At 46.3% G+C, this 11320-nt stretch overlaps 1 protein-coding gene across 1 annotated transcript; it reads right to left on the bottom strand.

The window, feature by feature from the left end:
• Positions 1-457: 457 nt before the first annotated feature.
• Positions 458-8048, bottom strand: Colca2 (colorectal cancer associated 2). Its single transcript, XM_005347340.3, has 4 exons — positions 7878-8048; positions 4017-4071; positions 2469-2698; positions 458-1059 (listed from the first exon to the last, which is right to left on the bottom strand). The coding sequence occupies exons 1-4, from the start codon at positions 7935-7937 to the stop codon at positions 688-690; spliced, it is 717 nt and encodes a 238-aa protein (XP_005347397.1). The 5' UTR covers positions 7938-8048; the 3' UTR covers positions 458-687.
• Positions 8049-11320: the final 3272 nt, after the last annotated feature.

Raw genomic sequence — 11320 nt, forward strand, 5'->3', positions numbered from 1 at the left:
CAACATTTGTTGAGAAAGTTTACAAAACAGTATTTTGGAAACACTAGAGAGTTTCCTCAAGGTTAGCATTGCTGTAGGTTAAGTGTGTGCTTTTGGCCACATTAGCATTCCATTGACTAATAATGCTGGATAAAAGAGACAAATGACTCATTGTATCTTTGTCTGATGTTGCTCCAAGATGTACATCCTTAATTAGCCAAAGCAGGTTTCTCCTTTCTCAGCCTCTTAGCAATCCCGACTCCTCTATCCCATGGCATCCACGGCATTTCATCATATTAGAATAATTTTAAATGCACACCTAAGTTAGATGAAACTATTCAATTATAGTTAGCGGTTTCCTGATTAACTGATAATATTGAAATCAAACGATACTATTACTGCGAACTGAAAAAAAAACAAAATATATTATACAAAGTTATTTATTAGTCTATAAAAGAGTTTGTTCGTTACATCGAGAAGCAAGGCATGGGGAAAATTCCATACAAAAACTTTTATCAGTGAGTGTATAAAATAAGTGTGGCACAAGACCAGTTTGAAGGCTTTCTATCGATCCCTACACTAGTATCAGGAGGTTAAAAACATTGAGATGTAAACCGTACGTGGGCTGTTTTGTGAAGGGTTGAATGTTTACATCTAGATGCGGTAGAGACACAGATGTGCCCACGGCACGCTCCAGGGCGGTTTTTACTAACTGTAGCAGATATCACAGCTTGTTTCCCTCTTATAGAAATCGCCAGTGATGGCTGCCGAGGGGGCAAAGTCCACATAGTCTGTGCTGGGGTAGAAGAACTCTGAGGTTCTGAGGGCATCCAGATGCTCCGCTTCACAGGATGTCCAGTAGCAGACCGGAGGGGTGGCTGGGGAGAAGTGGTTGTCCTGGGGGTGGGAAGGCCAATGGTGGTGGTAAGCGTAACCTTCCTCCGGGAGGCTGTGGGTCAGGGAATCCAGGGAAGGCGGAGAAGTATAATTCTCTGGAGTGTAGGAAGGCGGCTGAGCTGGCGAGTAGCTGCAGTCAAAGGAGCCAGAGAGGCTGGAGGAATCCGAAGGCGATCCTGGAATCTAGAGAAATGAAAACCAGGGAACAAAAAGCTTGGTAACTTAGACAGGATCAAAAGTGTGGATTTAATTGTGCAAAGTGAGAAAATCAGGGGTAAAAATAAGTCCCAAGCTGTCCACTAAATCCTTAGAAGTAATCTCGTTTGCTGACTGCGTGATTTCACGACACTACATCCTATACTCCCCTTTCTTTTCCCCAACAATCAATTGCCTTGCTTCACTGCCTTCCTTTGTTAAAACCATACTTTGCAGGATGTTTTGTTCTTAAACCACACAATCTCACTGTGTCTCGGGTCACCTGCACTTCAGATCCTGCTGCACGCCACAGTGTAAGCTGCAGGTGGCACCTTGGAGGTGTCTCCACACCCTTGACCATGAGAAGCCAGGTAAACACACAGAGGTAAAGACTGAGGCCTCCAGGGCCCATCAAAAACACCCCAAGATAAGAAAACCCCTCCTCTGTCACCACTGTATCTCCCCTCTCTCAGCTGCCAAAGACCTGGCACATCTTAAACAAGTTTAAAATCATCAATCTTGGAAGCGGAGCAGACCCTGGGTGTTAGTTCCCCATGCAGGTATGCATTCTGTGGAGTTAATTTTCCATCTTCTCTAAACTCAGTCTTTCCATTATAAAGACTTTTTGACAAACTAAAAGAAAAATGTATTCACATTTCTTTTTAAAAGAAAAAAAAGCCTTACATTTAAAACTTTAAAAAATTACAAATCTCTAAAACATAGAAACAATCTTACTCATTTTAAAGAGAACCTATTTCTGAACATTTGAGATCCATTAAGAACAGAAAATCCAAATTCTTTCAAAGATTAGGACTTTTTGGGTCTTTGTTTGAGGAAAGGTCTCCTGTAGCCTAGGCTGTACTTCCACCCAGCACTTAGCTGAGACTTGCCTTGAACTCCTAATCCTGTCTGTGCCTCCTACATGCTGGGATTAAAGGCATATACCACAGCACTGCCTTACTTTCTCAGCCTTAAATACGTTGCTTTGCTTATGGCAGACCAAAACAGCCAGTTAGTAGAGCCAATTCAGCCCTCAAGTCAGGCCCCATTAGGATATTTGCTATCATGTATATGTAGCCTCAATCCATTTTAAGAACATAAAAATCTAAGGGCTATTTTTTAAACTATTGATTTCCAAATTAACAGTCTTAACTGGGTAGCACAGGGGGACATTTTTATTGCCAGATATCCATTTACTTGGAAATCATTATAAATGTGTATTCAAAGGTTTATGCCTTTCAAGGTGCCCACACATTGAACTTTAAATGCTTCCCTGACTATTTCCTTGTTGATAACATTTGTAAGCTTTCTCACGAGATGATGCAAATGCTTCTACAAAGCATCTCTACCCCACAGTTAGCAACCATCAGGTTCCAGGAAGGATACAGATGAATTACCAGGCTCTGGTTATAGCAGAAAGGGGCCACTTGACAGCTGTCTGGGAAATAGTGGGGAACACTTGGTGCGGTGTTGAGCAAGGGCTCCGGGATTGTCTCTGTCTGAAGGTAGGACTCAAAGAGCTGGTCGAGGTAGCCTGGACTTTCTTCACAAGAGTCACAGGTGGAAAATTCTCGGGGTTGAAAATAACTGGGCGTGGAAGACATTGGTTCTGGTTCAAAATACAGTCCTAGAAGAGAAAGGGAAATGATTTTTGCTGAAAAATTGCAAAGTAGATTTGAAAAGAGTTTTTTTTTTTCCTATTTATTTTATTTAGGGGCAAATGGTGATTGACAAAATTCTCTAAAAGTAAACAGTTTAGGAATTTGGGCTGTTTTAGTTGTCTTGGGTTAACCCAAGTACCAGGGAGACATGTCCGATAACACTAAATATGGTCAGGGTAAAATATAAACAATGCTTAGTGGCCTAGCCTTCATCTAAATGTAACATTTAATGGAGAGCACATGCCTCCGCTATTTGGACTATGGAAGCATTGACATCTTAACTCTATCTGCAGTCCAGGGAGACTTCCCTGAAGCCACAGACAGACTTGCTGGGGGCTTTGGGAAACCTGGTACTATCCTCTTGATTCAGGATTGCTGCTTCCCTAAACTGTTGGTGTAGCAACTTAAATTGCCGAGGAGAGGGTTTTGAGAAATGACATTAATAGTGATGCATACACTAAAACCGGAAGCCTAGAAAGCAGAGTACAAATCAATAGCTCTTTGCTTGGAAGTACAGAACCAAGGTGTCTTATTTGTGGACACGTTAAGAGGAGAGTGCAAAGGAAACAGAAGTGATAGCAAGCCAAGGGGAATAATCTGACACACGTCACCCCCTTTCCAGGATAGTAAGAGCAGTCCCCACGTGTGATAATTAGTCTCAAAGGTTCACAGGGGAGAGGTGCAGAGAGAGCCCATGAAAGGGACTTAGAGAATTCGCAGTCTCCTTTCAGGTTAAGCTAAAGTGACGTATTTGGTGGGAACTGTCATAGGCACAGGCTTCCTTCTGTACGACCTCCTTAAATTCTTAGCTGCTGAGTGTTTATGTAGTGGAGTTATTCATATTGGGCTGGGGAAACTTACACTTGTTTGAACTGCGTTCTGGGAAGAGAGTTAAGAGTGGGAAGGGAGCCCCTGTCGGCTGGAAGCTAAATGATTAAGAGCAAAGGCATCATTCTGGATATTCTGATCCCAACTCACAGTGCACCAAGAAAAGACAACAAAATTCTGAAACAAACCCTGGTTCATAGTGGAGTTGACTTGCTTGGAGACCAGCAACTGGGGATAAATATGAAGGACAAAGTCTTGGGACAGAATAGACAGTACCGGATGAGGGCAAAACTTTGCCTTTCTTTCTTTGCTGGGCTTGCATCTGGAGTCACCTTCTGATTGGTTGGATTCCAATTAAATGGTGGTGCCTCTCTTAACCCCTGAGTCAGGCTCTGAGGGCTTCCGAGATGGACTTTTGCAGGGTGTTGAGGCAACTGGAGAGCTGGTTGTACTGACCTGCAGGCGTCGGCGAGCTGGGGTCTGGAAGGTGGATACTGCTGCTTCCTGACAGCTGTCAAGGCAAGAAGAGAAGCTTGAAGCAAAGGGAAGCAGGCGCTGGCTGCAGGTCTGCACAGGGGAGGCTGGGCAGGGGCTTCTCCTTCTGCTCTGCTGTGGGAGTGGGGGGGCGAGGTGGGAGGGGTGGGGGAGGGCAAGCACGCTAGCTGCAGGTCCACCCTGGGGAGCTGGGCAGGGGCTTCTCCTTCTGCTCTGTTGAGGTAGGTAAGACAGACTCCTTCTTCTAAGAACATGGGGCTTCTTTAAATAAAGTTAGCATGATAGTTTAGATTTGATTTTATATTTGCTTATTTGGGGAGTGTATGTTTTTGTTTTTTTTTCCTAACATTAGATTCCTTGCTAAAATGTTAAGTGATTAATTTTGATAAAGGTTAATGTAAATATTTTTTGTTACAGAAATGTAACAATACAAGAAAACTCAGCAAGCAGCCTTTTTATTAATCAATTTATTTTATAATGAATAAGAATTAACATTTACTTATTCCAACTATGACTTTAGCCAATACATTTCCTCTAGGTTTGTATCTACTACTTGGTTTCTTAGTCCTAGCAATTCATTTCCCCTAGAGAAATTAATAATAATGAGACATTGTTTCTAGATTTGTTAAATCTGAGATGCTAAAATATTCACATTTCTGGCCTTTAAAATATAAAAATAATTTCTTGAAGTAGTATTTAGTGATTCAGAACCTATACACATTTGAGTTCATAGCCAGAACAATTTCAGTTCTTTGCATATTTCAAAAAACTGTTTTTTATACAATTTACTTTTAAAAATTATTGATTCTAAATGCTGAAAATTCCTAAGACTGAGCCTTTTAAATACTTAAAGTTAAGCAGCTTGCCTTTTACCAGCTGAAAGGACAATTACACTAACCGAGCCATTTGGGATTTTTCTCTTTTAGATTTCAGGCGGTGACTTTAAATTTTAAAGGGACCAGCGAGCACGCGCCAGGTGCTGTTGCTCTGGGCTAGGAAGCTACTCACCACACCTCTCTTGGGCTGCCAGGGATATACTCACTGCTGTCCCCTGAGACACCTGCAGGCACTGCACAACCAGCCATGGCTCAAACAGGAGGTGTGCTAATTTTGAAAACGATCCATGCTGTAATGTCATGAACCAGGAAGCTGGAAGCCTTTACCTGCTCTTTATGCAAATATTTGACTGCAGTTTGAGCTGGAGGACTTGGGAGGAATGGGTCTTAAAAAAAAATCTGCTTCATTGTAGAGCTGGTTTTTAACCCCCTGCATCCCCCATTGGTCTGTTTGCTCGCTTCCTTGTTATCACCCAGAGGTATGTTTACAGTATCCTACTTGATATTATCTTTCTAGCTCTCAGTTCACTTTCTATTTTGCTCCAAGAATACAAAGAATGGCTCCTCTCTCTTAGATTTCAAACAGCACACAAATCCACAATCGACAGTATATAAAAACACATCAGGGGTATTAAGAAACAAAAACAATTAGTGCTAAATTTTTTTTATCTTTAGATAAATACTAACTTAAGCTTTTCTTTACCTAAAGTAAATGAAGTGGTGTGTGTGTGTGTGTGTGTGTGTGTGTGTGTGTAATTTGATACGGCGGAAATAACTTTTTAAAATTAAATGTACCAGTCTGACACATATAGTTTCTTCTGGTCACTAGAGGCTGGGGTCATCTAGCTCTGTCTGTAACCACCATTCATGATGGCTTTCTTAAAATTTCAGCTACTGCTCTGACTTCATAGTAAAAATCAAAACAGACTTATTTTTGTTTTGCAATATTTGGCACAATAAATTCTCTCCTTGGATAACTGTTTCCCAGAGACACCCTTTAACACAGAATGAATTGGATACAGTCTCTGTTAAACTAGGAAGATCTGCATGGAACAGGCACATGTTATTCTCCCTGGGATGGTAACTAACACCCTTGCCGACTTAGTACACTGGTGGAGAAGCCCCAGAATCTGACATCATTCTCATTGCTCTCAGAAAGAGATTTCACGTCTGGGTCTCCTACTGCAGCGCTATATTCATTACTCAAGTGCTGGAAAGGGCAGGGATGAGTGAGAAACTCCTAAGAAGCAGAGTAGAGACTATTCTAGCAAGCAGTGTATGTTCTTGATAGACATTGCTTCTGAAGTCCCTCTTCATTCTCAGAGGGAACTCAGAAATGTCAAATCAGAACTCTCTTAGGACCAGAACCTGGTCAAATACTTCCTCTTACTCTGCTAAGGAGGCCACAGTGGTCACACCAGCTGTGAGGATCGAACAGGGACAGTATTGCTTTGCCCAGATGGGATAGACGCTCCGGGTACAGCAGAAGCAGAGCTCTGCCAAGTACAAAGGCTCCCTGCTGAAAGATTGTGTTTTATTGTAAACACCTTGGTGGGTTGATCTTTGTCTGCAAAAGTCCTTTCCAGCCCCCTTCTCCCTAGTTTTATTCATGGTATAGCTATGAACTATTGAGGTTATTAAACTCCTGCTTAGTATGATGAGTTCAGAGAGGCAATACTGAAAAATAAGACCACCTTGTCTCTGCCTTTAGCCTGTTGTCAACTTCAAGACTTAGCTGTCATGGAGGAACACAGATTTCTGGTCTATTTATGTCATTTGCTCATTACAACCAATGAAATAATGAATATATAAGAGTGCTTTAAAAAAGAACGCTGCAAATCTCCCTTTGCAATGTAAGGGAGCCACCTGGAATTCTGCAAACGGAGAGAACTAATCTCTCTAGCTCTTTATACCAAATTCATAGCATATATACTTGAACTCTAAGTTCTGAGCCAGGGGTATACTATACATTAGTGTGCACTGGCTATCCACCCTTGGTTGGAATTTTCTTTCCCAAATAATATCTGTTGTGCACTCACTGTGGAGAATTCTGTTCTAAGTACTTATACAGCCCTATTAGCTTTTGGCTAAAAGATGGGGGGAATTGACAAAAGAGAGTAAGTTCATGTGCAGGGGGCATGAGCCACAGTCACCGAGAACTAACCCCAGTTCCTCTGGCTCAGAAACCTATGTCACCATTCCTCCACAGTGTCCCCTCCAATTGCTGGAGGAGCCAAAGTACCCTCCATGAAGTTTTCCTTGGAACACTAACAGCCCCACATGTAGACGAGAACCTGTGGTAACTGACACATGTGATCGGAGTCCTAGCTGTCTGATCCTCTTTCCACACCCACACGTGGCTGCCCACGAGCAATAACAGTATCCTGTGCCGGAGGCCCTTAAGATTGAACTTCTTCTGGTTGGTGGAGGAGCACGCCTAGTGTACATGGTTCGGTAGCTGCCCTGTCCACTCTGGTAGTGTATGTGAAGTGGCAGGGTACCCCATGGTTTCCCAGATCAGTTTTGTAACAGTTCTGTGTATTTTTAGAGACAGGGTCCTTTTCTCCTGGAGACTTCCAGTGACTGGTGATTTTTTTTTTTTCTTCACGAAAATGACCTCAGAGTCTAAGTTACAGAGAAGCTAGGTGGGTTTCTGGGAGAGATTTTTCTATGAGTTTGTGCGGGCTGTATCTGTAATCTGTCTTAACACTGTAACAACGTACTTACCTGCTGGCTGCCTCTCTCCCTTGCAGAGGACCAACAAGCCTTCCACACTCAACTACCAACAGTGAGCGATGAGCCTCCCACAACCCTGAGCCCTACACCATGTCCCACATGTTTTTGTGACTGCCTGTGGTAACCTGGGAAGAGAAGTTGTAAGGATCCCTGAGCAGGGCTGTGCTTGTGGGCTGCTTCTACATCTTCCCAGACTCAGGGCTGAAGGAGGCCCACCGAGGCCTGGGGATGGGGGAGGGGTTGTGCTTACGGTTGCCCCCGAGGTGGCCTGATGTGCCCTTCTTTGCTGCAGTAGCTCTTTCACTGTCATCTTCACTCGGACACCTTGATACACCTTCGGTTTTTCTGCAGGAGAGGCAACAGGGTCAATATGGTCAAACCCAAAGTTTGGGTACCTAGGGGTATAGCGAGGGTCCCGTTGTTAAGGCTAGGTTACCCATGGCCGAGTTTCTTCTACCTTGCAGAACACAAAGAGAGTGAGAGAGACAAAGTAAGGGAAGGAGGGAGGGAGGGAGAGAGGGAGGGAGGGAGGGAGGAAAGGAGGAGAGAGAGAGAGAGATTGGAGAGAGAGAGAGAGAGAGAGAGAGAGAGAGAGAGAGAGAGAGAGAGAGAGAGAGGAAGAAGAGAGAGAGAACTCTCCCAAACTTGAAAAGGTGCAGACAAGCTTCAGGGTCTTAGTGGGAACAGTTCCCATGGGCATCTGAGAATCTAAGTCATTCACCCCTGGCTGGGCCTCATTCTTAGTTCAGTACAAGTTGTGCTGTTCTGGAATGTGGAGGCAGGTTCAGCAAGCCTACTATTTTGGCTAAGACAGTAAAATCTGGGGTTCTGACTCATAGCAACTGACCTCCCATACCTCTCATCATAATGTGAGGTACATATTGTGAGACCTCCTCTGCCCCCACTGTATTCCTCCATCAGGCCAGACATGGCTTCTGGGGAGGTACAGCCCTTAGTTGTGATGCCCTTGGTCTGGAATTCCCCTCCTTCCCACGACAAGCAACAGGGGTCTGAGCAGCCTGTCCAGACCCTGTGAGGTACTTTGGACTGACCCCCAGAAAATGGGCCAAGCACAGAGAATTTCCTCTTGTCAGCCCTTTTCTTTTTCTAATTCCCCTTCTTTCTCATCCCCTTTCTCGACCCTGTAGCTCTCTTTCCACTCCTTCGGTTTCCAGGACAGGTACTTCTCAGAGAACTGGGCTGTGGAGATTTCTCCAGCAAGAGCTGCAGTTCTGAGTAAAGGCATCCCGAGGCTCCCTAGGACCGCGCAGTCGCCTGGAGGCCGCCCTCCGGAAGGGGCCGCCCCTGAGCCCGCAGAGCTGGGCCGGGTGGCCTGGGAGAGCCCAAGTGGCCCGCCGCGCTAGGCGGGGGTCGACTGGGAGGGACCTGTGACAGCCTGGGTGCAGAGCGCAGTGAGTAGGTCTGGCTGGTTGTTAGGCCAGGTTAGACCGGGTAGATGCCCTTTCCAAGCGGGGTTTGTCGCAGAAGTCCAGGGTGACTCCCGCCTCGACCTTGACCCAAGAGCAAGCGCTTGGGAGCAGCACGGGGAGGGGTGGAGCGCAGTGGTCCCTGGCCTGGGTATCTGGCGACAATGCCAGGCCGCCAGCGCCTCGCCTGGTTAGTGCTGGGACCGCGGCTGGAGGGCTGGGAGACCCCCACCCACGAGGCAGATCTGAGAGCTAGGATCCCACAGGAAAGCCTTTGCGCTATTCTTCTTCCCGATCCTGGGAATCGGATGTCCGCCGCAGTGCCAGGGCGCGCCCTCTCCGCTCCGGTCTCCTTCTCCCATCCCCCCACCCCCATCCCCATTGCCTGGCTTGGCTCGGGGGATCTGTAGGCTGCGAGCGCTGCCTTGGGGGTCTACGCGGAGAGAGCCCCAGCCCAACTCCCCGCCGAATGCGTCCTTGCTCCAGTCCCGGGCTCACGGTGAGCCTCTAGCTCCCCCCGCAGCCGCTTCTGGGCGCACAAGATCCGAGCCTGCAATTCCCAGGACGCCAAGGTGGAAAAGTGAAGGGGCAAGCAGAGGCCTGGGGTACGCGATTGTCCTGCACAACCAGGTGGGCCTTTGGGCCTCTGCCCTTACCCAGCGGGAGCCGACACAACGGGCCCGCGCCCTCTCTGGATCCATGCCCGGCCCTGACTATCCTGCTCTGACTCTGTGACTCTCTGTTATACGCAGGAAAAGCAGAGGAAATACACCGGATCCAAGTGCCCCTGGCCCTCATGACCCGACCCCTGGAGAAGCAGTCGAGTTACCCGACATCGTGGTCAGCAGGAGCTGGGCTGGAAACTGGATGCTGCAGCTGCAGAGACTCAGCACCTAGGAGGGCTCCTGTGCAGGGAGAAAGGCAGAGATGCGACATTTTTAAAGTTTCACAAAACACGAGGCAGCACCCAGGTCCCTGGAGCAGGAGATACACAGAATTAATGTTTTATACCTTCGGGTATAGGTTTGAGTTTTTCCCCCCTCATGCCAAGTATTTAAAACCTCTAGAAACCCATGATTTGACAATCAATGATTGCGCGATACTTTCAATTTGAATATTCAAAGGCTTAACAAAATGGCCTATCTTCTGCAGAAATCCTGCACACAGGCACCCCACAGAGAGTCCAGAGAAACAGGGAGTGAGGTGTCTTTGGGTCCTGACCCCTGCTTTTTTCCCATTTTAAACATTTTGTCCACCTTCCCACAGACAGAGCAGGTGTCCTCAAAGATGCTCCCTGTTCCTGCCACAAAAGCAGTCCAGAAACCCCCACTGACCTAGGCTGCTCCTCTGGGATCACCTGAGCCAGGCTGGCTAGCCACAAGGATTCTCACTTGTCCAATCTGCATTTTAAGGGAGAAATCTCAGGTTTTGGAAAGTGAACATGGCAGCCAGTGGGTGTGGCAAAGCAAAGGGCCCTTTGGGCCCAGGTTGTAGGCCAGAGGACAGCAGAGGCCTAAGCTTTGCACTTCGTATTCCTCTGGGCCTGCCTGGCCTCTGTTGGCCTTTCCTATTTACCCATCTTCCCTCGGGCTAGGCCGCAGACACTGGGCTTCCAACAAGAAGTCCATGTATACCAGCGCTCTCTCTGCTCCTAGGAGAGCTGTGGATCATCACTGCTGCCCTTGATCTGTTGAGATTTCTCCAGGCCGGGATTGCACCACTGCTCTGGGGCATTCCATATTCTTATTTTTTCTTCTTCCTCTTCCTCTGCACCCCAGTCTTTGGTAGGGGGTTGTGGAGTCTAAGCCGCCTCACCAGACCCCCTCACAGGTAGCTTGGGCCTGTGCTGATAGGTACTTTGCGAGCACTGCCTGAGTTGCCCTCTGACCTGTGAACAATGGGAGAGACTGGAGTGATGCGGGCCAGGCAAAGTCTTCACAGAGAGACAGGATGGTCCCCTTTGCAAACAACTAGGTGTTTCTAGGAATGCAGATAAAGTGATAGTACGGGTTTCTATTCTTTGATCCCTGAGTTCTCTGAAATGAAAAAAAAAGTAAGCTTTAGCTTCAAAGACCTTTAGAAAAATATCTAAAAAAGTAAAATGTGTCAAATGCAGTATATTAGATAAAGGGTATAACAAACAGCTCAGCTAAAGGGTCAGTGTATCCAGTGTATTAGCTATAGGGTATAACAAACAGCTCAGCTAAGGGGTCAATGTATCAAATGCAGTGTATCAGCTATAGGGTATAACAAACAGCTCAGCTAA

Source organism: Microtus ochrogaster, chromosome 5 (assembly GCF_000317375.1).
Source record: "Microtus ochrogaster isolate Prairie Vole_2 chromosome 5, MicOch1.0, whole genome shotgun sequence".
NCBI classification, from domain to species: domain Eukaryota; kingdom Metazoa; phylum Chordata; class Mammalia; order Rodentia; family Cricetidae; genus Microtus; species Microtus ochrogaster.